This window comes from Trichosurus vulpecula, chromosome 8 (genome assembly GCF_011100635.1).
Source record: "Trichosurus vulpecula isolate mTriVul1 chromosome 8, mTriVul1.pri, whole genome shotgun sequence".
Lineage (NCBI taxonomy): Eukaryota > Metazoa > Chordata > Mammalia > Diprotodontia > Phalangeridae > Trichosurus > Trichosurus vulpecula.
The window spans coordinates 100220138-100248081 of NC_050580.1; the positions used below are offsets into that span (position 1 = coordinate 100220138).

Genomic DNA, 27944 nt, shown 5'->3' on the forward strand with positions numbered 1-27944 from the left:
TACTTCCATCATTTAGTAACTTTCCTTTTGAGATTTAATTCAATCCATATTTCACCCAAATTCTTTTAGCTATTATCTACCTACCTCTAGGATACTTTCCTTCCTTCCTCAGTGAATTAAGTGCATATTTCACAGTTATCTCTCCTCCCCAACTCTTGGCCTCATTCTAGGGTTCTTCAGCATACACATATTGATAACTCCCTCAAAAATCCTAACTTACCAATTCCTAAACCCTATTCTTTGCCCGTGACTTACCTACTCCTCCACCTACTTCTCAGCTATTATACAGAGATGATCTTGCCATCACTCACTAGGGTTCCACTTCCATGTTCATGAACTCTGAAATTCCTTTATCTGATCATAGTCTGTGGTTATTTTGCCTTTCCCTCTGTCTTGCAACCCTGTTCTTATACTCACTGTGACCCCTCCCCTCCATCTCTTCCCACTCAGTTCTTTCTCAGGCCATCATCCCTGTGCTCACTATACTCTCCTACCTTCTTCACCTTGACCCCATGATGAACCAGTTCAATTCTACTCTATCTTCTACACTCCAGTCCCTTGCCCTATCACTCATCTTTCCCCAGCCCTGGATTACTCCACCATCTATTATCTTCACACCTTTTTACATGTTGTTGAAAGAGGCTGGAGGAAATTATAAAACTCTGCTTACTGGGTCCACTACACATTTGTTACATAATCTCAACTGAGCCCCCCCTACTGAGGCAAAGTAATCTTCTTACACCTCTCTAATCAATTCACTATTCAGCATATTTGGCCTTTCCAATTCTTTTCATCCCTTCTCAAACTACCTGTTGTGTGCGTTCCTTCTCCCCTGAAAAAAATTTGAGGCCTTTTGCATCTCATCTCATCTCACATCACTCAGATTTCTTCCCCACAATCTCCTCCTTCACCCATCTCACATGAAATTGGCCATTTTTATTGCCAAGGTTAACCACCTCTCCATATATATATGTGGTTGCATTCCATCCCACCACTTTCTGAGTAATCTTCAATCCCTCCCTTTCTGCTAGTGGCTTCCTTGTTCCTACACACATATATCTCTCTCCCCATCCTCAAAAAACTCACTTGATCAGTCCATCCCTGATAGCTATTTTCCTATATCTCTCTTCTTTTTTGTAGTAAACTCCTTTAAAAAGCCATCTTTAATCAGTGCCTCCTCCACTTCCTTTCCTCTCACTCTTTTCTTACTTCTGTAGTCTGGCTTCATACCTCATTCAGCTCAAACTGCAGTCTGCAAAGTTACCAGTAATTTTTTTTATTGATGAGTGTAATGGTCTTTTCTCAATCCTCATGCTTTTCAACTTCTCTACAACCTTTGATTACCTTTTTCTCCCTGATACCCCCTTCTGTCTAGGATTTTGTAACACTGTTGCTTCCTGGTTCTTCTCCTGCCTAACTGCTCATCTACACCATCTAAAAGTAACCTCTAAGGCTTTGTCCTGTTTCTTTTCTCTTCTCCTTTTATACCATGTCACTTGGTGATCTCAGCAGGTCCAGTTAATTCAAGTACCCTCTCTGTTCAGATGATTCTTAAATCTGCCCAGCTCTGTTTCTAGTTTGCATTCCCAGTTGCCTAGTAGACATCTTGAATTGGATGTCCCTTAGACATCCTAAACTCCACATGTCTGTAAGAAACCGGGGCGGGGGAGTTTTGTTTCCACAGAGTTGAAAGTATCTCTCTACCTCTTCCCCACCAGCTTTAGCAGAAACCAGGCCTATGGTCTGTCAGATGAAAGGTTAGACGCATGCTTAAACGAGCCATTTGAGGAGGGCATGACGCAGACAGTCAGGGGTTTGCATCTGGCCAGTGAAGAGCCTGGCAGGAGATTCGAGGTGAGGATCAATAAAAGGACTGACATCCATCTGAGTCTTTTGTGCTTTCTCCTGTACTCTGTTCAGAGTATGTACCCGTTTATTCAGGAGGAATAAATGTAATCTGTAATTAAAACGTTCCTGGCTTCCCAGTGAGTGTTGTTTATTCCTAGACAATGTAAGTATGTTTCTAACAATGTCCAAGACAGAACTCATTATCTTTTCCCTAAAACTCTTTTCTCTTCCTGCCTTCCATAGTATTGTTGAGGGCATCACCACCAAGTCACCCAGACTTGGAATCTAAGTGTCATCCTCAGCTCTTTACTCTCACCCTTATCCACCAGTGTTTTGCCAAGTCCTGTCTATTCTGCCTTCTCAACTTCTCATAAACATCCCCATCTTCCCCCGATGCTGCAACCTCCCTGGTACAGCTCCCTCACTACCTTACGCCTAGACAATTGCGATAGCCTTCTGGATGCTGCTTCAAGTCTCTTCCCTCTGGTCCCTCCTCCACTCAGCTGTCAAAATGGTTTTCCTAGAGTTCAAGTCTGACCATCTCAAAACTTTCCTAAAGTTCGGGTCTGATCCCCTTTTCAGTAAACTCCAGTGCCTCCCTGTAATCTTCAGATCAGACATAAAACCTCTCTTTAGCTTTTAAAGCCCTACTTATGCTGTTTCCCCTCCTTATATTACATTCCCCCTCCAGGACTCTACAATACTTTGATAGTAGCTTCCTTCTGTTCTGAACTGTAATACTCCATCTTCCTATTCTATGAATTTTCAGCGATTGTTTCCCCCTGCCCAGAATGCTCTTTCTCCGTGTCTCTTCCCCCTGACTTCATTCCTGTGTCAGCTAAAATCCTACATTCTGCAAGAAACCTTTCTAGTCCCCCTTAATACATTGGCTTCCCTCCAAAATTACCTTCCGTTGTCTCACCTCCTGGGTTGTGAGCTTCCTGAGGGCAAGGAACTCTTTGGCTTTCTTTTTATCATCTTTGTTTAGCAGTATTCTAAGCAGCCTTACCTGTGGGTGCTGTGCCCAAAGGAATGTAAATGTTGATCTCTGAAACCTCTCTAGATATCTTGTGGGCAAGGACTGTGCCTTAAACCCAAATCTCTCTGGCTGTCATTGATTGGCCAACAATAGGTCCCAGCCCAAGCCTCACTTGGTCTTTATTTGGGCCCTGGTGGCTCTGAATGACTGTAAATAGCAATTATTTCTCTGTTTTGGCCAGGAACCTAAGGACCTTCTCCTCCTAGGTTGATTTTTTTTTTGTTAAGTAGATGAGAGAGACCACTCTTTGCCTTATTTCTTACCTATCTTTAATCTCTGAATGGAGATTTAACTGAGACCTGGGAAAGACCGTAACTTAAAAAGGCCAAGGTCTCTCATTGTGTCCTGGGCCATCTCCAGTTGTCTTGATCTGTATTTTGCCGCTGGACCCAGATGGCTCTGGAGGAGAGAGTGAGGCTGGTGAATATGGACCACCCTCCCTCACTTAAATCCACTTCACTTGCAAGTCACCTTCTTAATGTCATGGTCCTCTTCCAGAACAATACCCTAGTAGGTGCTTAATTAATTCCTTAAAAAAAAAAACAGACTTGAATAGCATTAATGGTTCTGCATCAGTTGTTGTGGTGGTGTTTTTTTTAATAACAGTTATACAAATTTTTAAATTTTATTCTCATCCTTAAGTTTCAAGAAAATTTTGTACTATTATGAAAAAAAATTGGGACAAAAATTTCAAGTTAAACAATTATACATTGTAAATGAAGCTATTCAATGGGAACTACCCCTGCTACACTCCTCAGCTCTATTATCTATTCTATCCTCCTCCTTTAACATCTCAGATATCCATTCCCCTTTCTTAAACCTATTACCACAACCTCTTTAGCTTAATTCAGAACTATGCTCTAATAATCCTTCTCAACAAGGCAGCTTTTAATAATTCCACTTCACTGCATCGTTTTCAAAGGAGGTCTAGGGTGGAATATCCTAGGAATCTGTATTTGACCCTGTGTTGTTGTTTACCATTTATGTCAGTGACTTGGATAAAAGCTGAGGTGGCTTGCTTATAAAATGTAAAAATGACAGACCTCTGGGAGGGGTAGCTAACACACTAGATTAGTGATATCAAACTCACGGAAACATCTCTGTGAGCTGCATACTGATTTAACTACAAATGAACATTTTCATGTTGTATTTTTATTTATTTTGTTAAATATTTTACATAGAATGAATACATTTTAATCTGGTTTCTACCACACTAAGGGAGTTTTGTAGGCTACATGGCAGTTTTGATACCTGCACTACATGCAGTCAGGAACCAAAAAATCTTGACAGGTTAGGACATGGAGCTGGATCTAGTAATACAAAATTCAGTAGTGTAAAGCCTTACAATTGGGTTTTAAAAATCAACATACGTTTCAAATGGTAGAGACATGGTTAGCAATTTGTCATGAGCTGCTTTGAGAAGCAAAGCTTCCAGCAATAAAGTGATATTCCCGTTCTACTTTGACCAGGTCAGATAATATCTGAAATATTGGGTTAACAGTTTAGCAAGAATATTAATAAACTGAAAAGTGTCCAGAAGAAAATAGGCAGAATGGCAAAGTGCCTTCACCGCATGTAGTATGAGGATCGGTTGAAGGAATATTTTTATCTTAGAGAAAGAAGATGAGGTTCAGTGACTTAAGAGCTGTCTTTTGAGTAGTTGAAAGGCTATTGTGTGGAAAAGGGATTAGATATGTTCAATTTTGTTTCAGGGGCGGAATCAAAAGTTATATATGCAAGCTGCAAAGAGACAAGTTAGAGTTGATGTATGGAGAGACTTAACAATTAGAGCTATCCTTGAGAGTAGTGGATTGCCTCTGGATTTGTGAGAGTTGAAGGTGGAGAAGCAGAAGCTAGATAACATTTATCAGGTATGTTGTAGTGGGAGATTTTCAGATTTGGATTGGTATATATGATCACTGAGTTATCTTACACTTCCAAAATTCTGTGTATTTAAGGATACATTTTATTTTTTTAGTCTTCTACAGTTTCACCTCATAAATAAAATAGTACATGTCACTCCCCTACTCAGAAGGGGAGTTTTCTTCAGTTTTCTTTTTCCCATAGCCTATAGGATAACATTGAAATTCCTTAGCCTAGTAGCATTTCAACTCAGTCTAACTTCAATGTACCATTTTGGTATTTCAGGCTATTCCTTTGCACATAACTTTGAGTTCCAACTAAACTGTAATTTAAAAAAAAATTGCTATAGCATGCTTTTTAAAAGATTAATTTATTTTTGTTTTCAACATTCATTTTCACAAGATTTTGAGTTACAAATTTTCTCCCTATCTCTCTCCTCCACCTCACCCCAAGATGGCATACATTCTGATTACCCCTTTTCCTAGTCTGCCCTCCCTTCAATCACCACCTCCCACCCCCATTCCCTTTCTCCTTACTTTCTTGTAGGGCAAGATGAGCTGTGTACTCCATTGCCTATATATCTTATTTCCCAGTTGCATGTAAAAACGATTTTTAAGATTTATTTTTAAAACTTTGAGTTCAAAATTCCATTCTTCCCTCCTCAGCCACCCTCCTTGAGAAGGCAAGTAATTCAATATAGGTTATACATGTATCATTATGCAAAACACTTCCATAATAGTCTAGTTGTGAGAGACTAACTATATTTCCTTCCATCGTATCCTCTCCCCCTTTATTCAATTTTCTCCCTTGACCCTGTTCCTTTTCAAGAGTGTTTGCTTTTGATTACCTCCTCCCCTGATCTGTCCTCCCTTCTATCATTCCCCATTCCTTGTCCCCTTCCCCCGCCCTACTTTCCCGTAGGGTAGGATACCTAATTGAGTGTGTATGTTATTCCCTATTTAAGTCATATCTGATGAGAGCAAGATTCACTCATTCCCTTTCACCTGCCCCCTCTTCTCTTCCAATAGAACTGCTTTTTCATTTATGTGCTTTCACTTTTATGTGAGATAATTTACCCTATTCTCTCCCTTTCTCCTCCCAATATATTCCTCTCTCACCCCTTAATTTTATCTTTTAGATATCATCCCTTCATATTTAACTCACCCTGTGTCTTCTGTCTATATATATGCATATTCCCTCAAAATCACAAATATCATTTTTCCATGTAGGAATGTAAATAGTTCAACTGTAATAAGTTCCTTATGATTTCTCTTTCCTGTTTAGCTTTTCATACTTCTCTTGATTCTTGTATTTGAAAGTCAGATTTTCTATTCAGCTCTGGTCTTTTCATCAAGAACGCTTGAAAGTCTTCTGTTTTATTGAAAATCCATATTTTGCCTTGGAGCATTATACTCGGTTTTGTTGGGTAGGTGGTTCTTGGTTTTAATCCTAGCTCCTTTGACCCCCGGAATATCATATTTCAAGCCCTTCAATCCCTTATTGTAGAAACTGCTAGATCTTTGTTATCCTGGTTGTGTTTCCACAATACTTGAATTGTTTCTTTCTGGCTGCTTGCAATATTTTCTCCTTGACTTGGTAAACTGTAATTTTTGTCATTTCACAGTATCTTCTGTGTCCTGCCTCCAAACATTTTTGAAGATTTATTTACTATGCTTGAGATGCTCCCCTCCATATCTATGTTGAAATCACTTTTCCTTCAAGGCCTCACTTACCACCAACTTTATGGACACTAGCCTGATCTGCTCAGCCTCAAAAAACAAACAAATGGGATGTTTTTCCACAGCTGAAAGTGACCTTTCTCTGCTGAAAATTCCTTATCAAATATCTGGATTTCTCCATTGCCCCTACATTATTAGTTGCAAGAATACCCCTTGCATCTTACTTGTCTTCGCATCTTACTTGTTGGTAAGCTCCTTGAAAGCAAGGACTGTTACTTTTCATCCTTTTCTTTGCTGAATTGGATTAAATGCTTTTCTCTTAAGTCATTTTAGTGAAGCCTGTGATACTAGTGTTGTCTCCTAGACACTTTTTGACCAGATTATTTAATGTTAATACTATTAACAAGTTATGTTCTTGCTAGACTGGAAAGCTGTTTCCTGAACTCTGTATTCCATTTTCAGCATCCATGGATTCCAGCAGGGTGCCCTGTCCTCTTCCTCTTTTTCAGTTCTTGGAATCCCAGTCTCCTTTCACGCTCTACTCAGTGTTAGCCATCTCTGTGAAGCCTTCATTTACCTCTCCAGTTGTTACCTCTCCTTCCTCAATTTTACTTGTGTTAGATGTGTGAACCAGTTGTATTCTACCCCATAGAATGTAAGCTCTTTGAGTCAAGGAGTATTTCATTTATGTCTTTGTACCCTCAGCACCTGAAAGGTGTAGCAGATAGTGACCTAGTTGGCTTTGGACCTAAGAAGATCTAGGTTCAGATTCCAGCTGTAACACACTGTCCATGTTTGAAAGTCACTTAATCTCTCAGGCAACTCTTAAAACTATAAATTGTAGAAAAGGTGCCATTTTAAGTTTCCTGATTGGGGAGTATACTATTTCAATAAAATCACTGCTTCAGTCCATGTCCCTAGTATCTAGTGCAATGCTCTGTAATTTATTTCAGTAAGCATTGATTACATGCCTACCATGTGCTAGCTATGGATAAATTAAAAAATGGAATATGGATGGAAGAAAGGATATAGACATCAACTACAATATTTTCATATAGGAGTTAATTGGGAGAGCAAAATACCACCATAAATACTCTTTTATAATAAGGTGTTTACCGTACATGTGTGAAACACAGCAACAGAGAGAACCTTATTGGACCTTTTGATAATCACAAGAGACATAAAACACTAAAAGTGTTTGCCACTGTTACGGAAGATCCAATACAGGGTTCAAGATAAAGATGGATTCTCTTTTTTCAGGACCTTTCTTGTGCTGTACAGGTACTAAAATAGTTTTCCTTCTGGTTTCTTGTTTCATTGCCACGCTCAATAATTCAGTTAAATTATTAGTATTTTTAAAAATTCTCTTCTAGGTGCTATAAAGGATTATTACAGATGTACAAACGTATCCCTGTCATATTAGTTTCTTTCCTTTTCTTTGCTAATTAGTTTTAGAAGACCTATGCCCTCACCAAATCTACTGATTCCAGAGTTATCTTTCTTGATTTATCTCATATGACTGATCACACATCTGCTTTTAACTTAGTGATTCAGTTTGCATTGGACTGAGCCAAGTGAAGTTTCTGCAGCTCATTGTGTTTCATTTGTTTTTCTGGGATAACTGAGTAGTTGACTTTTTCATGAAATTTGACAGACAATTCTAAGATTCAATGATCTATGACATCCAAATTCATTTTGTGGTTCATTTCTTTTTTAAAAAGGTGAGGAGGGTAGCCAAGTTTTCAAATGAATACCTCAGTAATTTGATCGAATTCACTGAATTTGTGATTATGAGCTATGCTTGGAGGATTTCATTGAGAGATCAATACACAGCCCATAGAACCATATTTTACTTTGTAGTTGTAGATATGTGTTTTCTCCCAATAGACTACAAATTCTGTGAAGATAACAACTAATGTCCCTTTCTCCTGCTTTCCTGCAGCGTCCTGCTTATAGTGAGTACTCAATAAAAGCTGGTTTAATGAGTGAGTACTCTGCTGCTTATTTGCTCATCTAGTATTAAAAAAAATGCTATCTTTTCTTATCCTTTTATCCTGGGGCAGGGCCAGAAAAGGACTTTCCGACCTGAAAGAGGCAAGGTTCCTAGAACTAGGAACACCCACATTTTATTTGTACCTATATTTATTACTATTGAGAATATTTGCAAATCACCATGGAACATCGTAGTTCCCAGATTCCCTGCCAACCTGAAAAGCATATTCTTCTGTCCGTTATCCCTTCTGACCTGGCATTTCTCTGTCATTTTTACTGCAGCAGAGTAAGATTTAGTTGGTACCAGGACTTTGTTGTCCTTATTTCTCTGTGATATGTCATGTGTCTTGGAATAAGTGCTGCTTTGTGTCGGGGTGCGGGGAGTGATACACTGAGAAGCAGCCTGCTATAGTAGATAAGGCTGGCCTTGGAAGCAAGAAGATGAGGTTTCGTGTCTTGCATCAGGCACGTAATGTGCTTGTGTGACTATGGCTTGCGTACCACTTGACCCGTTGGTGCTCCCAGCAACTCTTAAAGACTGCATGCTTGGAGGATGTCTCCATGCTGGGGATTCCTCACACAGATGAAGTCAGGTTTTAGACAAAAAATACAGCATGAAATAAAGCCCTCAGAGTTAGTAAAGTCTTTTCCTGACTGTCCTCATACCCTTTTAATCTTTCTGTCTTAATATTCCTCCATTCTTTTCTTCCAGGCCCTCAAGATGGTCTTCCTATCTCCTTAGAATTAAAGTAATCATCATTTTTCTAGCTCCACCTCCCAACTGCTGACTTCTTCTCTACAGTGTACCTTTAGGGGACTAAGAATAAACATGGCAGGAAAAATGAAAATGAACAGATCCATTGTCGTTGTCTGAGTTGCTGTCAGTGTTACTGCCCTGGTTGGAAAAGATTCAATGAGAAGTATGCTGACTGTGGAGTTAGAGAACCAGGATTCAGATCCTGACACTACCTCCGTGACCTTTGGCAGATAACTTACCCCCTCTGGGTCTCAGATGGCTTGTCTTTGAAATAGATTTAGACCACATGGACTCTGAGGGCTCTTTTAGCTTTAGTTCTATGATCCTGTGATCCCAAAAAGCCCAGGTGGAAGGCAGCAAGAGGTCATTCTTGCAGTAGTCCTTGTGGGTTAGTCACCCTTTCAAGAGATACCTGGTCTGTGTCATCTTTGACTTCACACATGAGTTTAGGGAGAAGGGGCACGTGTGTAGTACGATTTATAGTGTATCTTATCTTTTTTATTTCATGTGATGTATAGGATGTCAAAGAAGAAGCATTCCCATCTGCTTTGCTTCTACACCCTAAGGACCCAGGGACCTTCCCATCAGACTTCCACCTGAAACCTTCCATGTGTGTTTCCACCTGCATTAGAATGTGAGCTCCTCAAGATCAGGGCCTGACTTTTCTGTTTGTATCCCCAGCACTTAGCATAGGGCTTTGTACACAATAAGCTGTCAATAAAGACTTCATTCATCCATGGTTAGTGTGTGATATTTTGGGCTTTTTTTTCCCTTTTAGATTTTTAACAAAATAAAATAAGAAGATCATAAGAAATGCAGAGTGAATTGGTGCCAGTTAGCTTGTCCGAGGTAGAAAATATACCTTCCATTTCATCAGATAAAACCACTGGCTGTACATCTGGCTCAAAAGGCTCCACGAACTGTTTTTCTGGAGATGAAGAGAGCAGCTTAGACAAAGATTCTAAACTGCTTCCATCAAAAAAAGAGATGACTTCACTTATGCTTCCTGAAGGTAATCAAATTGAAGCACAAAAGGATTACTCACCAGATCATAGTGGAGTTGGAAATTCTTATGACAAAGCAGACATGTATGAAGAAAAATCTCAGAGAATAACTCATTTTCCTGGTGGTGATTTTGCAGAACAAATATCAAAGACAAATGGAACGGAACAAACACTTACAGAAATATTGCAAGAATTAAGGTCATCTAAACTTACAGAAACATCCAGTGAAAAGACTTATTCAGAAAGTCCATATGATACAGACTGCACCAAGAAACTTATTTCAAGAATACAAAATGTTTCAGCACAGGAAGATTTGTTGGAAGAAATAGAATCAGAGCTCTTATCAGCAGAACTTTCAAATGAACATAGAGTACCCAATGGAATGAAAAAGGGTGAACGTGCTTTAGTTATGTTTGAAAAATGTGTACAAGATAAATATCTGCAGCAGGAGCATACTATAAAGAAGTAAGTAGCATACTGTAAAGAAATAAGTATTAACTTACCCCAAAATCCATTTGGGCAGTTATCAGAGAAAGAAATTTTAAATGCAAAATTAGTACTTTAGCATTGAAGACCTGGTAAGTAGATAATATAGTGCTGAGTCATACAAATTCATCAGCTATCTTGTATTTTTATAAGATAACTTTATCAAAACTTTTCTTAGAAAAATGTCACACATATTTAGTTATCCATAGGAAAAATACCAAGAAAATTAGAATTTCTTTTTCATTTTATTAACTGAGAATCTAATCTAAGAAATGTAACTCCTTAATCTAGTCTTTGAAAAACAACAGCCATCCAGAGAACGGTGCTTTAGTTAGGAAAGTGAGTTGAGAAATTTCTGTCCTACCACTGTGTAAAGTCATTTAGTTAACCTCTACTAAAGTCCAGTCCATGTCTTGTGGTATGGAGATAGTTCTGGGTTCTCAAAGGCCGAGCCAATAGAGTACAAGTACTGGCAAGACTAACCCATGCCTGAAAGGTGATTAATTGTATATCTGTTATTGAAGAACTAGCATACCTGATTTTGGACAGGCTTATTACTTTTTGGCCATAGCAACTCTCAGAGAAAAAATAAGTTGTGATCCGTATTGGTGGATACTCACACCAATGAAGTGAGATAGTATACCTGAAATACTGAATATAGAAGTAACTCAGGAGCCTTAATATTCTTGTAGAAAAATGACTGAATGAAATTAAACAGTAAGAAAATATCAATTTCTAGAGTAGAAAATATGTACTGTATGTTTTTCACTTTGAGAAAGTGAATTTTGGAGTAGGGTTTAGGACAGTGACAGGAACTGCTATAAAAATAAATATAAAAGGAACTTTAAAGGAAAAGAGAGGTACCAGGTGGGGATCCATAAAGTAGGAACAGGGGAAGGAGAGAGATTATTAAGTTTACCACAGGCCAAGTTGGAATGTCCTCCCAACTGGTCTATTTCCTGTCATTTCTTCCTCTAATGAATCCTGTACATCCACAAGATTAACCTGCCTACATCTTAGATTTTGTTTTATTATTCCCTTATAACTTTTCCCGGAAACAAAGGCCCATCTTTCTAATACCAACATTCTGGTGATGTTGATGTTGTATGGCTGTAAGACATGGAACTCTAGAATCTCTGAAGAACTGAAAATATCACACTGAGAGCATTGGAGAGGTCCATGATGTATATGAGCAAGCTGTAGTATATAACTAACTAATGAGAAATAGAAACACAGAAATAAACACAAGAGTAAAAAATGTTGTCAGGGAAATGGAAGTGCTTGTCATTTAGCAAGGTAGAAGGATAGTAGCCCAAGTATTCAGTCAGTGTCCTCATGGTATCAGGAGAAAGTAAGAGTCTGCAATGTTGGGTACACCCCTTTTTGACAAATTTACGGAAGATACAGGCAGGCATGAATAGGTTGTAATCTGCGTTGTTGGAAAGAATATCCAAATCAGTGAGTTTACAGATCCATTTTGTGTATACTCTCCAACTTTTGGTTCCTTATTTTCTGAACAGTAGCATTTCTGAAACTTTCTGGTTTCAGAACCTTTTTACACTGAAAAATTATTCAGGATCTTAAAGAGCTTTTATTTATATGGATTATATTTATAGATATCATTAGAAATTAAAACTGACATTTTTACAGTATTTCTTAATTTTAAAAATAGCAATAACAAACCCATTGCATGTTAACATAAATAACATTTTCAGAACAACATTTTTCATGAGAAGAGTAGCATAGTTTTACATATTTTTGCAAATCACTTTAATGTCTGACAGCTGGATTCTCATAACTATTTCTGCGTTAATCTGTTGTGAATATTTTGTTTAAAGTATGTGAAGAAAATCTGATATATAATTGGAAAATTAAGCAATATTTTTTAATAGGCAGATAACATCTTAGTAATATTATGAAAGTAGTTTTGAACTCATAGACCCCCGAAAGAGCCTCAGTGACCCCTAAAGGTCCATGGACCAAACTTTGAGAACTGCTGTTCTATAGGATAAAGTTCTGCTCTTCAAGGCCCACTGTTGTTCTGACCTACCCCCATTTTCTAGACTTATTTTGTACAATTTAATAACAAATAATATAGCTAAACTAGGACTACTTGCCCCTCCTCCTGCAGGTCATGGACCTTTGCTTTGCTTTGCTGTTTCGTTCATTTTTTTGACTGTTAAGATGTCAGCTGTTCCATGAAGCTTTTCTTGATAATCCTGATGAGAAACGATCCCTTCATCTGATTCCCCTAGGATTTTGATCATATTCCTCATCTACTGCACTTGAGATTTATAGCAAATCATCTTATACTGTTTTTATTTGTATTTATTATTCATACTTTGTCCCTTTTACTACATTTTAAGTTGCTTTGAGTCTAGGTTCAGGACCCTTTTATATTCCACATAGCATCCAGCATAGGACTGACCATGTGTATAACAGTGTTCAATAAATGTTTAGACTAATGTTTTTACTTTGTAATAAGGTTTCTTTGATATAAATTAGTTAGGAGTAGTTTCTTCAATCTAAAAATAAGAATGAAGTAGAAAAGAGAATTTCCCCTCCACCTTGTTTCCAGGGAAATGATTTATTTTTTCTGCTTATTTTGTCTATGCAGAATATTTCCAGATAAATTTCTTCCAAGATAAATTTCTTAATTATTTGTGCATCACCTCTAAAATTGTTTTAACTATATTAGCTGTCATTTAGTTCAAAATACTTCATAATTTTTACCATTATTTAAGTTTTTTAATTAAGAATATTTTCTTCTGTTTATGTATTAACTTTTAAAATAGAAAAAATTCTGATTTATTGCTAGTTTTCTTTCATTGATAAAATTAATATCAATTTTCTTAAATCTCAATGAAAACTCTTTCAGATGTACATAAAATTTAATTGTATTAACTACGAATAAGATTAAGAAATCTCAGTCCCCTAAAAATTGCCTTAAATTTAGCCAGGGTTATTTTGTATCATTGTTTTCTGATATAAATCAAGTCATTCAGATAAATTTTATAGCTTTAGGCACTATTCTGCAAAACACAAAACTGCTTGTTGCATATCTTCCAGATATCCAATGATATATATACTTGTAGTGTTAACTTATTCTGTGGTTCCAATCACGTGTCATTGATTTTTGAGATTTGACTAATATTACAATTAGGAACTGTCAGCAGAATTAATTTATGATTCAATTTAACAAATATGACAGATCTATTTTTCTTCTGTAATACAAGGTTCTGTGCTGGGCACTGGGGATACAAACACAAAAGAAAAGAATCTTGATCTCAAGGAGCTTGTATTCTATAAAAATAAATTTACATTGACTTTTGTTTTTCCTGTCTCTAGGGATCACATACGGAAATGTTTGCATTTCAGTTTTCACCATTTTCACACTAAAGTCATATAACTATAATGGAATATTATTCAGCAATACATATTTTTAAAAAGCATATGCACGGAAAGAAAATGAAAGATGCAATTAATATTCCCTGTAATATTAGGTACTTACTCAAGGGCATATGGTTATTTCATAACAGTATTATTAACAACTCGCAGCTCTCCACTAAACAAGCCTGCCTGATTTGCTTTTTGTAAAATTCATTCTGGAAATGTTAATTTATAATAATGGCCATAGCACATTTTGCAAATGAGGTACGGGGTATAGTCAGTAAGATGATTGAAAGACAGAAATTTTGCTGTAATCATGACAGAAATCCACACCCCCTTAAATGTGTACCTTGCAGCAATTTTTATCTTTTTGGTTTATATTTTGTCTATTCTATCCTTTTTATATTTAGGTTAATTAAAGAAAACAAGAAGCATCAGGAACTTATTTTAGAAATTTGTTCAGAAAAAGACAACCTAAGAGAAGAACTAAAAAAACGAACAGAAACAGAGAGACAACATATAAACATAATTAAACAGGTAAAAGGCAAACAAATAGCCTTAAAGCCATAGGCTATAGGCATACCTCAGTTTATGCAATGTATAGTAAGAGGGGTTTTTTGTGTGTTGAGTATGTAGAGGGGAGTTTGTAATGTGAAGTAGTCCTTTTAGTGAATCAGTCTCATGCTCCCCCATTTTTCTTTACAATAAAACTGAATTTGTATTCAGATTTTTCCTCATTTTGCTCAGAGGAGGTCCACCTTTACTCAGCTAGATGATGTGGAAATGAGAAGACATAAGAGGTAATTTGATTATCAACTCCTGCTAATTTAACTGCTAATTGAGGCAAAGCAATGATCCAGAAGCACTGATTTGAACATTTATATTTTGGAATGCATTTTTGTAGTGATATCTAAATATAATGCATTAATTTGCTATTCAGGCTGGATTTTTTAAAGTAATAGCTCTAAAAAAATGATGAGGCTGTACCTCAGAATTGACTAATTGACTTTCTGAATTCACTTCTTCCTTGGTTCAACTCTTCCCTGTACTGCCTGTTGTTGCTCCTCAACACTGAGCAGAGTTGTTCTTGCTATGCTCATGCTCATTTCTTGTCCCCTTGGGAGAGGGCTGAAGTACATGAAATATTTAAAGCTTAAGTAAAACCTTTCTTTTTCTATTTAACTTCCTAACCTGGCATCTTAAAAGGAAATAACAATAGGTTTTTAAAAAGTACTAATTTTTTGCTAATCTGGTATAGCTAATCTACTTTTGTATAAATGGGAGTTAACTATAGTTATAAATTTTTATTTACTTGGATGCATGTTCCTTGTGCCCCATGAGAACTAGACTTTAATGGACAAGCTGAATTCTTGTTTCTTATTAGGATTTTCACGCTATTGATTAGGAAATTCACACTGGCCAGGTGGGAAGGAACCAGAACTGTTCTTTTTAATGAACTCACTGGTAATTTGACCACTTCCTATAAGAGGAAACTGAAGTAACCATAACTTTCTTAACATTTGGAAAATCATACTTGTAACTAGAAAGCTGATAATTTTTGTTAGGTTTTTTTTAACATCTGTACATTTTTAAACATTAACTGTATAAGGTGACTGATATTTATATAGTACTTTGAGGTTTACAGAGTGCTTTACATACATTCTCATTTGAGCCTCACAATACCATCTGAGGTACAATAGAGATACTTTATCCCCAGTTTACAGATGAAAAAACTGAGTCTCAGAAAGCACAGACTAATAACATTGCATTACTTTAATTTTATTTTTTACATCTAGACTATTCGGTGTAGGTTTTCCTGTATAATATCATTTCATATTCATTTGTTTAAATATTTATGGTAGTTTTTTTTTAAACTTGGTATAAGAATAATCTGGAAATATTTGCTTTACAGTTAGAAACAAGAATAGAGGAACTCAATAAAGACATTAACATTTCCAAAGAAAAACTTGTAACGCAAGATACTGCAGCCAAAAATGCGATTCAGCAATTACATAAAGAAATGGCTTTTCGAATGGAGCAGGTAATTTCTTATCATTATTGTTACAAATCTGATATCCTGGTGAGTATGTTTCATAAGTAAATTAACATCTTTAGAACAAGAGTATCAGTAGTGCATAAGAAAAAAATTTAGTAAAGAATTTGTTGATACATTTAAATAATTGACTACTTGTTCTGTGCAGTCAAACATACTATTTTTTGAAGCCAGCCTAGAGGATGCTGTCTACTTTATACAGATGAACACTGTTCTAAAGCAAAGCTTAGTCTGTCTTCTTAGTTCCAGAGTTCTAGATACTATTTTGATTCTGTTCCATTTTGGAACTGTATTTTTAAAAGGCATAGTAAGTTAAAACTCATAGGAAGCAGGCGATTCCCTCTACACTTAATTCTAACTTAATTAGTAGTCTCCAGTTTCATCTTGAACATTCCCAGTGTTGAGGAGTTAAAAGTAGTCTGTTTTTAGCTTTAATTATTTGCATGTTCTTTATATTGAACCAAAATCTGCCTGCCTACAACTACCGTCCTTTGGGTCTGCATGCATTAGATTCCCCTTCTACATTAAAGTGCTTCAGAAATTCAAAAGAGCTGTTTTGTCCTCCCTTTTCCTCCTTTTTCCATGCTTCTTCTTGTTGAGTCATTTCAGTCATGTCCAACTCTTTATGACCTCATTTTGGGATTTTCTTGGCGAAGATACTAGAGTGGTTTGCCATTTTCTTCTCCAGTTCATTTTACAGATGAGGAAACTGAGGCAGACAGCATTACCCAGCTAGTAAGTTTCTGAGGTCAGATTTGAACTCAAGAAGATAAGTATTCCTGATTGCAGGGCCTGGCATGCAACCACTGTACCAGCTAGCTGCTTCTTATGTAGCATTGGTTTTAGACACTTTTACTATCTTAGTGTTCTTTGTCTTAGTAAATTATATCTTCCTTTTCCAAGTGATAAAAAACCTGTTTAATAACTAGAAACTGACTGTAAAAGGAAAAAAAAATTTTCTGTCTCTATTCTTCTGGCACATCTTCCATTCTCTATTATTTCTTACAGATTGCCATCCATGATTCGAGATGACATATACAAGCTTTCAGTGTCTGACACTGGAAACTTGAACTCATTTTAAAACCACTGGATGCATTCTTAACCATCTCATTTATCTTTGACAGCAGTTTACTTTTGTTAATAAGTTATTTAGCTGTAGTTACATCAAAGATGAAAGCAAAATAGGAGTTAATAAGTTTTTCTTACCCTTTATCATTTAACATTATACTATCTGTCCCAAGAAGTGGATCTCTATATTTTTCTTTTTTCTCCTCTGATTTAACTTTAAATAGTCTTAACCAAGTTCTTGGCATTTTTTGTTAGTTTTAGCTCATTCAGGATGTTAACCTTCTTGCAGCTTTTTTTAGATCCTTATTATCTATTTATGTTTTTGTTACTTGCCTCTCAACACTGTTCCTTGTGCCTCATGAGATGTTGTCTATCTGTTGACAGGAACACAGTGTTCTCAGATCATAAAACATGATCAAAAAGTCCAAGATCTGTTCTTTTGAGACCATTTCTTTAGTTAGCTCTTCATTTGCCATGTACTCCTTTCTGTACCAAAGTCCCAATCCTTGACTGGTAGAAAAGAGGCAAGAACCACTTGTGTTCTGAAGCCCTTCAGTTTGCTATCATGGACTCACATCCCTAGAGGTTCAGTTTGTTTCTTGTTACTATATCATTCATTATTACTTGAAATAACAGCAGTTGGTTTTGCTGGTTTGATTTGATCAGCACTAGAAGGCTTCACATCACTTTATCAGTTGGAAAGTCTAGGAAAATACCACATTTATATTTTGCTATAATAGTTTTTATGTAATTCCATCAGTACACATTTATCAAGCACCTACTATGTTCCAAGCACTGTGCTAAGCACTGAGAATACAAATACAAAGGGAAGCCGGTCCCTTATTCCAAGGATCCTACTAATGAGGGAAGACAGAACACAAAAAGTAAGCTGAAAAGTGTGGTAGAGGGAAGAGGTACCAGGGGCTTGATGTTTCATAGAGCCGAAACAAAGCAGAGCTGCTGATCTGGAAAGTTCTGATCTGAGCCCTCTAGGAAGGAAGGCTTTGGGAGGAATTTATTGCTCCGTTCTCCAGCCCTCCGGTCAAAGGGGAGAGGCAGCTGGGGGAGTTAAGAAGGCATTGAGTTTAAAAACCAAGTCAATCAGCATAGTACTAAGATTTCAGATGATTGGAATAATTTTATTAAGTTTATCTCAAATTCCCCATGTCCAGGAGAAGCATGATGTTCCATGGAATCACCCAAGCAGAGCTGCTGTTGGAAAATGGAGAATTACCATGTAGACAAATTCTTCTTAGCGACACTTCACCAGTGAATAAAAACAGATCAGTAGTATATCTTCCTATCAAGTTTAGTTGCAGGGATTCCTGCCTATGAGTCTTCCTTATTGTTCTGTGGAGCATGGGATGTTGCTTCTTTTTGTTGTATAGTTCCACTAGCATAATTTCTCCTTTTTCTCTGTCATGTCTTAACAAGTTCTTAGCACTGATTTTGATTCTTTTTTGGTTCTTAATAATTTGGTTCTGTAATAAGCAGAAATATGGATAGACATTCCTTTTCTTCCTCTGACAAGTATTGATAGGTAGGTCATTGCCAAGGCAGGAAGACAAAGCAGCAGATAATGCAGCAGGTCACTGAAACAGGTCCTTCAGTTCCAAAATATCTCCTAGGACTATAATTGAATTACAGTCCTTTGTGGCTTCCCTGGTAAGCTATTCCATAATCTGTCAGGTGATGAATATGCAAAAGTTTAGTAATATAAGATGTGTATTTAGTTTGGAGATGTTCGATTACAGTGCATTTTCCGATGATTTATTCTTCCATTTACTTTGTATTTAGGTGTAGAGGTAGCCTTGAAATATGCTAGATACTTTGTAAAGGGAAAATCAGTGTGACATCATGACTGAAAGAATTTCCTGAGTGCTTGAAAATTATCATTATGTCAAATTGTGTCATTATCAATCATTCAGCAAGCATTTATTAAATGCCTACTATTTGTCAGGTACTATGCCAGACACTGAGGCTAAAAAGAAGTGGAGCAGTCCCTGTTCCTCAAGGGGCTTAAAATCAATGTCTTACGCCATTTCAAAATTGTCCCTGAAAAGTTACCTAGAAATCAAGTTTTTTGTATATTGTAACATGATGACTCCATTTGTAAAGATGAAAGTGACTTAATACTTCATTTTTTAAAATTGGTACTGAGTGATTTGGGGCATGCCCTAGATAACAAACACTTTTTGGTGACAGTGTAAGCAAATAGAAACCTAAAGAGTAACTTTTTTATGTTTATCTCAAATTCCACATGTCCAAAATAGAACTTGTATCTTCCCAGCAAACCCTCCCATTTATCAAACTTACTATTTCTGTCAAAGATACCATCATTCTTTCAGTCTTGGGTTCTTAAATGTACTGCCATCTTTGACCCCTCACTCTTCCTTCCTAACCACATCTCTAGTTAGTTGCCATATTTTGCCACCTCTTCTTCACACAGCAACCACTTTTTTCAGGTATCCACTTCTCACATGGCTCACTGCAACAGCCTTACAACTGCCCTCCTTTTGTTTATTTTCTCCTGATTCCATTCTATCCTTCACACACCTGCCAGAGGGATCTTCCTTAAATGTGGGTCTGACCATGTCAATTATCAGTGGTTCTTTAGTCTGTCGGATCAAATATTGAACTCCTCTTTTAAACTCCTTCAGAACCTGGTCCTAAATTATCATTGGACATTACCGCCCATCTCCTGCTCAGCGATCTATTCTTATCTCATTTTTCCTTGTCTTTTTTGTAACCATACTGCAGGATTAGAATGCTTTCCCTCCATGGTTGAAACTTCAAAGAATCCTTCTCTTTCAGGATAAAACTTAAGCAGCCCCTTTTACATGAATCATTTCTTGACCCCAATCCTCAATGGCTAGTGCCCTCCCTCCTACCTCTGTAAAGAACCACATCATAGTTATTCTTTTTACATTTACATACAGTAGATACTTGTATGCTTATTGCTTCCTCCCATTAGAGTATAAGCTCCTGGAGAGGAAGAGTTGTTTGTTTCTTTGAATCCTCCGCTGCTCACTCTGCCTAGTACATATTAGGTACTTGATAAATGCTGGTGGATTGAATGATACAGATATCTGATTCTTTTTCTTCATATTACAAACATATTTGGAATATTCACGTTTCATTTACTAGTCACACTGAATTTTAAGTCATTATTTCATTGTTTAAAGTATCCATTTTATGAAGCAAAAGATAACAAAACTATAAGATTTTAAACAAAATTGACTATAAATGTACAAAATGCAAGTCCTAATTTCCTTCATTGAATTCCATTATAAAATGAAAGATATTCTTATAGAAAAAAATTTCTCAGATTGAGTTTCATTTTTAGTGAAAAATGAGATAGCTATATTCTGAGGTCAAAATAAGTCCCAAACAATTTTGTCAGATTTTCTTAGTTCCCCATAGTTTCCCATCCATAACTGGTTAAACCCATTCTTCATATCATAGGATTTAAAATAAGAAGGAGCGTTATTAGAGATCTAGCATCTGGCCTCGTAAAATAGTAGATTTGGAATGAGGAAGGCCTGAGTTCAATTGCTACTAGTTGTGTGACCCTAGATAAGTCACTTCACTGTGCTGATTCTCAGTTCTTCATGTGTGAAATGGGGATAATCATAGCACTTAACCTCATAAGGTTGTTGTGAGGAATCAAATTATATACATATGCATGTATCCCACATATTATTTATGTTATGCATAATGCTTTTCAAACCTTAAAATGAAATATAAAATGTATTATTGTTATTTATATTATAGATGTAATAGATGGCTCCCAGGTCACAGAGGTTATGCTACTTATATAACAAAACCGGACCATCAACCCATGGTCTTCTGATATTAAATATAATGTTCATTTCTTTTACTCTATTCCCCTGATCCTCTGATTATCATTATTATTACATGAGGAAAAAGAGGCTGTTAATGTGAAAAAAAAACTTAGTTAAAATTAATGGGCATCTTTTACACATTCAGTCAAGTTGCCATTAAAGTATATGTGAGTTCATGAAGAATATGTGATTTCAGTAGAGTGGGAAACCCCTGGTGCAGAAATTCCATCTATTTAAGCAGCTCCCAACCCATCTTACTAACTTTTACTTTTAAATTCCCTTCATTTCCAAATTAATCCTTTCCTCCTCTGTGGACCCTGATCCAGGTCCTTAGGAGTTACAGCCAGTAAGTGTTACAGGCTGCATTTCAAGCATACAGGTACCTCTTAAACTAGATTGCAGAATTAAAGAAAAATGAAAAAAAGTACCTGCCCTCTCCTTTGTGGAGGGTGAGGGACAAGGAGTATGGAACATTGCATGTACTGCTGATAATGCCACTTTTGCCAGACTGCTGTTTTTTTTTTCTCTTTTTTATTCTTTGTTGCAGGAGATGGTTTTCTGGGTTTGGGAGGAGGGAAGGATTAATTTGGAAATGAAGGGAATGTGAAAACAAAAGATATTAAAAATTTAAAGAATAATAGATTGGAGAGCTCTTCAGGTAAAGGTACTGGGAATGGCAAAGGGAGAAAATATACATTATATTATCACTTTTTTCTGTTGAAATTGTCATTTAAATAATTTGTTATATGTATCTTCATGTCAGGAACGTTGGGAATAATGGCATTACCAAAGAACTAAAAAATATTTTGGCAATGTAATGGTAAAACTGGTAGCTAGATATGGTATTGAAAGTTTTTTTTTTAGGACTTTTTTATGTCAAACTAAAACCTTGATATAATTCCAGATATTTAGCCCTGTTTTCTTACTTTATGTTAGTAAATAAAAGATAAATGAAACTGTCTAATGTAAAACTACTTTTTAATTCAAAATAATATTAAAATAAAGGCAAACAAGAAATGTGAAGAGGCTCGACAAGAAAAAGAAACAATGGTGATGAAGTACGTCAGAGGTGAAAAGGAATCTTTAGATCTTAGAAAAGAAAAGGAGGGACTTGAGAGAAAACTCAGAGATGCAAATAAAGAAATTGAGAAGCATGTTAACAAAGTTAAACAGCTTTCTCAAGAAAAAGGAAGACTACACCAGCTCTATGAAACGAAGGTAGAGTGTTTTTGTGCATTAGATAAGAACTTTGCTATTTTCTGCATGTATGTAATTAATAGTTATATAATCAAAACTTAACAAGCAGTTTAAAAAAAAACTTGAATGTTTTCTGTCAGCCTATCTCCCCAGATTTGCATCTTTACTAAGCTAGCATTCTAATCTTGCCCATAGTAATTTTGATGTGATAGTATGAAATACTGATAAATTTTATCCAGAAAGTAACTTTTTCTGAGAGGCTTTTTTCATCTATGCATATTAATGTTGTAAATTTTCATTTGTGTTCCAAGGTAAAGCTTCCAATTTGATCATTTATAGGGATATAAATGATATTCATATGTGACTTATTTTAAGAATTTAATTAGACCACAATCTCACTACGGAGCATTTTAGCTATATTCAGCATTTTGTTAATCCTTGAATGCCTTAGAAAATTATTTCATTACTAATGTGCCAAAATATGGCCTCATTTTATAACAAAACAGTTTCATAGTAAAGACTAACAAGAAGATCATTACTACCCACGCAGTGATTATTATGTTTACTTTACGTAAATTTTAGTTAAGAAATGCAACCAGTTGTTCACAGAAATTCTAACAAATTCATTTCATATGTCATTTTGACTTTTTATAATCAGAAAGAAATAAATGATGTGATATGCACATACTTTAAACACAAATGGTGGATTAAATTTAAATGTCAGTAGTCATTCTAGTTTTCTGATTTGGAAATTTTGCTGCCCTCTTGTGGGTTGACTTAAAGTTGTTTTTTATAATTCTCCATACTTAAAGAAACCTGAGATTGTACACTAAGCACTGCTGCAGGTAGTTTTATGAATTACTATCACCAAAAATATTTGTCTCCCTGTGGTCAACTTCTTCAAGTGAGGAATCTTTTTTAACTTAGCTAGCCTTCGGTCAAATGACATAACTTGTTCATAGAGGGAGTAAGTGGCCCATACTTAAAGCCCTTTTCAGCTTTTTAAGACTAGGTAGAAATGGCAGTCCACTGACAGCTTTCCAGAAACCAGGAGCAACTTCCTAAAGGGGTGTCAAAGTGTAGGTAGAATTTTTTTTTAATATCTAAAGACAATTTAGACTGAAATTTTTAGGAGATATTTGAGTCTGGATTAGGCAACCCAAATTACTAAGCGTTATAAAAAGGCTAAAGGAATTTTAAAAGAATAAAGGAATTTATGGTATAACCTGAGAATTTCTCAACTAAGAGTTATCATCACCCCACTTGTTTCATTCAGCTCCATTTTAATAACTTTGACTTATAAACAATGGACTTAAATAGTATCAGTCTTTTTTTTTTTTCTGATTTGTCTTGAAACTTTGAAACAATGGGCTTAAAATTACATCAGTCTTTTTTTTTTCCTTCTGATTCATCTTGACCACTAAATTCATTAATGCTTACTGAAATATTTTAATTTTACTTTGCTATTTACTGACAAGTTAGAGCAGCGATTCTTAACGTGAGTCCATGAACTTTAACAAAATTGATTTTAGAACTATATCTTAATATAGTTGGTCGTATGTATTTTATGCATTTAAAAGCATATTTCAAGAAGGGTTCCATAGGCTTTAGTAGACTGCCTAAGCCTAAGGGATCCATAACCCCTAAAAGGTTAAGAAAACCTGAGTTAGAATAACTAACTCAGAGTAGTTACTCTAGGAACATTCCTATGGTTGATATTTATATGTATGTAAAATATATAGTGATTGATTGCCTTAAATAGAAAAGTGAAAACATGAACTAATAACATTATATTTTAGGAAAGTGATGCCACTAGAATGAGCAGAGAAATTGAGAAATTGAAGGAAGATATCAACTCTCATATCATCAAAGTAAAATGGGCACAAAACAAATTAAAGACAGAAACTGATTCACACAAGGTTAGTATGATAATATGGTGGAATAATAGTCAACTGTGTTTTGCCCTCAAATACAGTGATGGGTAATGATGCCAAAAACTTAATGTCATGGCATATTGGATGTACTATATAGTATATATAGTATACAGTGTGTATATATACTGTATAGTATAGTATATGTGTATAAGGAAAGCTATTTATTTGGAAATTTTTCATGTTAAATTATCCTGATATTACATGCCACTCAACATGATTTACCATTAAAAAAATTAAACTTTAAATATTTTCTCTATCCTTAGTATTAAAGATAAATGTTAAAAAAAAAAACATGACTTCAACAAATCCTCAGATTTACTATAAAATTATCTAAGACACTAAGCTTCTAATTTCTAAACAGATGGCAGAACCTGATAAACATAAGTAATGTTGTTAGTGGGAAAAAAAAACTGTTTAAAGCAGTTAGATTAATAGGTTCAGTTTCTTAGAATTATTTTATGCAAAATTTCAAATGGATATTTTGACTCCAAATGCGTTCGCTACTTAAAATATCCATTCTCTGATTAGACCTTTCTGAATTAGAAGAGTGATTATTGAACTTTGACCACTTAAAGCTTGGCAACAGTTTTCTGATGGCAGTTATTAAAAAGTGGTTTGCAGTGTGTATTTTGAAGTAGAAATCCAGTGTTTCGTTTTTAAACTTTACTATTTTATTTTAGATTATACTTAGCTGTCACATTCAGAAGGTCAGAATTAAGGACATAGCTCTTAAATGAATGGTATAATTCACAAATTAACTTTTGAATGTATAAATATTCATTCCAATTTTAACTGAGATCTTTGTGAAATTAAACATTAGAATAATGTAATGCTGGCACTGGATGGGGTTTAAAGATTATCTGATCCAGCCCCTAGACAAGGAAATAGATACCCAGACCATTTAATTGACTTTCTCAGGGTCACAAAGCTAATAGAATATTGCAGAATCTGGCTGGGCTAAACTGTAGGCCTCCCAACTTCTCATTCAGTGCTTTTTCATTTAACTTTATTAGCATTCTTTTTGTTTGGTTTGTCTTTTTTCATTTCAGGAAACCAAAGATAAACTTAAAGAAACAACAATAAAATTAACTCAATCCAAAGAAGAGGCAGATCAAATACGGAAAAATTGTCAAGAAATGATAAAAGCATATCAAGTAAGCATTACTTTTTAACTAGCCAAATAAAGCAAATTAACAATATTCTTTCCTTTTTTTCAAGCTTTTTATGGTTGTATATTGAATGTATTTCTGCAGGAATTTTCCAATAAAATAGGCTCTTCTTTATGTTAATGTCCCCTAGGAAATAAAGTTGCTCTTCAGAAAATTCTTGGGAAAAGAAAACTAAATGAGCTATGAACACTACAAAATATTAGAGAAAAAATTGAAGTAAAGAATGTACAAGATTCTTTAAAACAATTTTTTTTAATCTGAAAATTTCATACAAATGTTTCAGTGCTAATCTCGACTGTTTCCATGTAGTGGCAGCATGGTAGAGTGAAGAGCATTCAACTTGGAAGCAGCAATCTGGGGTTTTCAATCCTACTTGTAATCTCTTAGTTGTGTGACCCTTGGCAAATCATTTAACCTCTTTCAGGCTTAGTTTACTTATTAAGAAAAGGTGATAATAACACCTACTTCACAGGGCTTTTACAAGGATCCAATGAGATGTCTATAAAGTATATGTAAACCCTAAATTCTGTAAAAATTCTATTTGTTGGTATCTTGTAGAATAGGCACTACGTTAGCTAAATTTTACAGTGTACTTACAGCTAAAGTATTTAACAGATAACAAATATAAGGGCAAAGCTTTTTATACTTTTGAAAGTGTGAAACTTAGAAGTTAAATTTCTTGTTTTTTCTTTTTATTCTCTTCCACCAGGAGTCAGAAGAAATTAAATCAAATGAGCTAGATGCAAAGCTCAAAGTCACAAAAGGAGAACTAGAAAAACAAATGCAGGAAAAATCTGATCAGCTAGAGGTGAATACTTATGTTCTGTACATACCTTCTACCATATAACAAATGCAGAAAGTCAGGACAGCTTCCTTTGCAAAAATGGTTTCTGCCCACTGCAAAGAGCAAGCAAAGTGTTTGGGGCAAGTTAGTTGATTCGTGATGGATAACATTATATTGTGATCTCCTTTTTAAAATTTTACAAGATGCATCATGCCAAAATAAAAGAACTAGAAGATTTGAAGAGGACATTTAAGGAGGGTATGGATGAGCTACGAACACTAAGAACAAAGGTAATTGCAATTAGTTATCATTGGGCCAAGAAGAGAATAAAGTAACATTTTAAATTTTGACCATGAAACTTGTTTGCTTGATTGATTGCTTTGTAGGGATGGGGAACCTGTGGCCTTGAGGCCACACATTCTGCACCCCTGTACGAAATGGGTTGGAAGAGAGGTGAGAATTGGGGAGACATAATTATATGGCAGAATAGGAGTTCCTGAAAAATGAAATACGATCCTGTTCTGTGCTTGTTTAAAGTTTTGCCATTAGTGTTTTTTAGAATATTATACCCATTTCAAAACCCACTTAAGACAATATATAATATTAATGATTTGGTTTTAGGCATTTGACTTAGAAACAGTGTTGATAGGCAGTCAACTGGTAAGGTCCCTGAGCCCTTAATAGTTGTAGGGGAAAAAATTATCATTAAGACCAGAAAGATCCTTTGCTACAATTCCCCTGGATATGTTAATGCCACTTTAATTTCTGATGGTCTGGCAAATCCAATATATATTATCTATATACCTGCTTTTTAAAAATAATTTAACTTTTTCCTCCAATATGCATCCTATTTATTCCTTTTCAAAATTAATCTACCCTTTCAAAATACTCCGTCTTTAATCTATATAGCACTTTAACTTCAAAGTATTTTCATATGCATTATTTCATTTGAGTCTCACTGTACAGTTCTTTGAGTAGGGCAAGTATTAATGCTTTTTTTAGAGATGAGGAAACAATTGGGGATTAAGTGATTTGCCAAAAAAAAAAAATGACATAGGTAGTAGTTAATGATAGAAATGAAACTAGAATCCTTATCTCTTTCCTCCTTTTGTTTTCTTTTTCACAACTATACCACACTGCCTTGAGTATTTATAGGATATTAATATATCATCACTACAGTGAATTTTTATAAGAAACAAAGGAATATATAACATGCTTATTTGGCAGGTGAAGTGTCTAGAAGATGAACGATTAAGAACAGAAGATGAATTATCCAAATATAAAGAGATTATTAATCGCCAAAAAGCTGAAATTCAGAATTTGTTGGATAAAGTTAAAATGGTAGAGCAGTTACAGGACCAGCTTCAAAGGTATTAAATAAGAAACTTTTATTTGTATTTATCATTAGATTTTTTTCCATTTGTAGGATATATTTTATAATTACTGAATAGAAATCAATTAAGTGAAATGAACATTTTCAGAAACAACATAGGTCAACTCTACTTAAAATGAGTATCCTGTAAATTTTAATTTGTAACACTTATAGATTCATCAGTGTTTTCCATGTCTATCCCTTAGTTATATCAATTTTTTCTTACTGTGAGGTACCATAAGTCAAAATAATTTCTAAAATTCTTGCCTTCTTTTGAACTCTTTTAGGAGAGTGTTTTAGAAGTTTCTTGTAGTTTTTATGTAATAATAATATGATGATGATGATGATAGCTAGCATTTATATAGCATTTTAAAGTTTGCAAAATGCTTTACATGTTTTGTCACTTGGTCCTCACAACAGCCCTGAAAAGGTAGGTGCTATTATTGTCATCCTCATTTTACAGA

At 35.3% G+C, this 27944-nt stretch overlaps 1 protein-coding gene across 1 annotated transcript in view; it reads left to right on the plus strand.

The window, feature by feature from the left end:
* CCDC186 (coiled-coil domain containing 186) overlaps positions 1-27944 on the plus strand; it is a 62512-nt gene that overhangs the window by 13042 nt on the left and 21526 nt on the right. The window contains exons 3-11 of the mRNA XM_036734940.1: positions 9957-10647; positions 14469-14595; positions 15971-16099; positions 22030-22242; positions 24021-24140; positions 25205-25309; positions 26034-26132; positions 26312-26398; positions 27336-27478. Of these exons, the coding sequence (XP_036590835.1) occupies positions 9992-10647; positions 14469-14595; positions 15971-16099; positions 22030-22242; positions 24021-24140; positions 25205-25309; positions 26034-26132; positions 26312-26398; positions 27336-27478 (1679 nt within the window). The 5' untranslated portion in view covers positions 9957-9991. The remainder of the gene's footprint in view (positions 1-9956; positions 10648-14468; positions 14596-15970; positions 16100-22029; positions 22243-24020; positions 24141-25204; positions 25310-26033; positions 26133-26311; positions 26399-27335; positions 27479-27944) is intronic.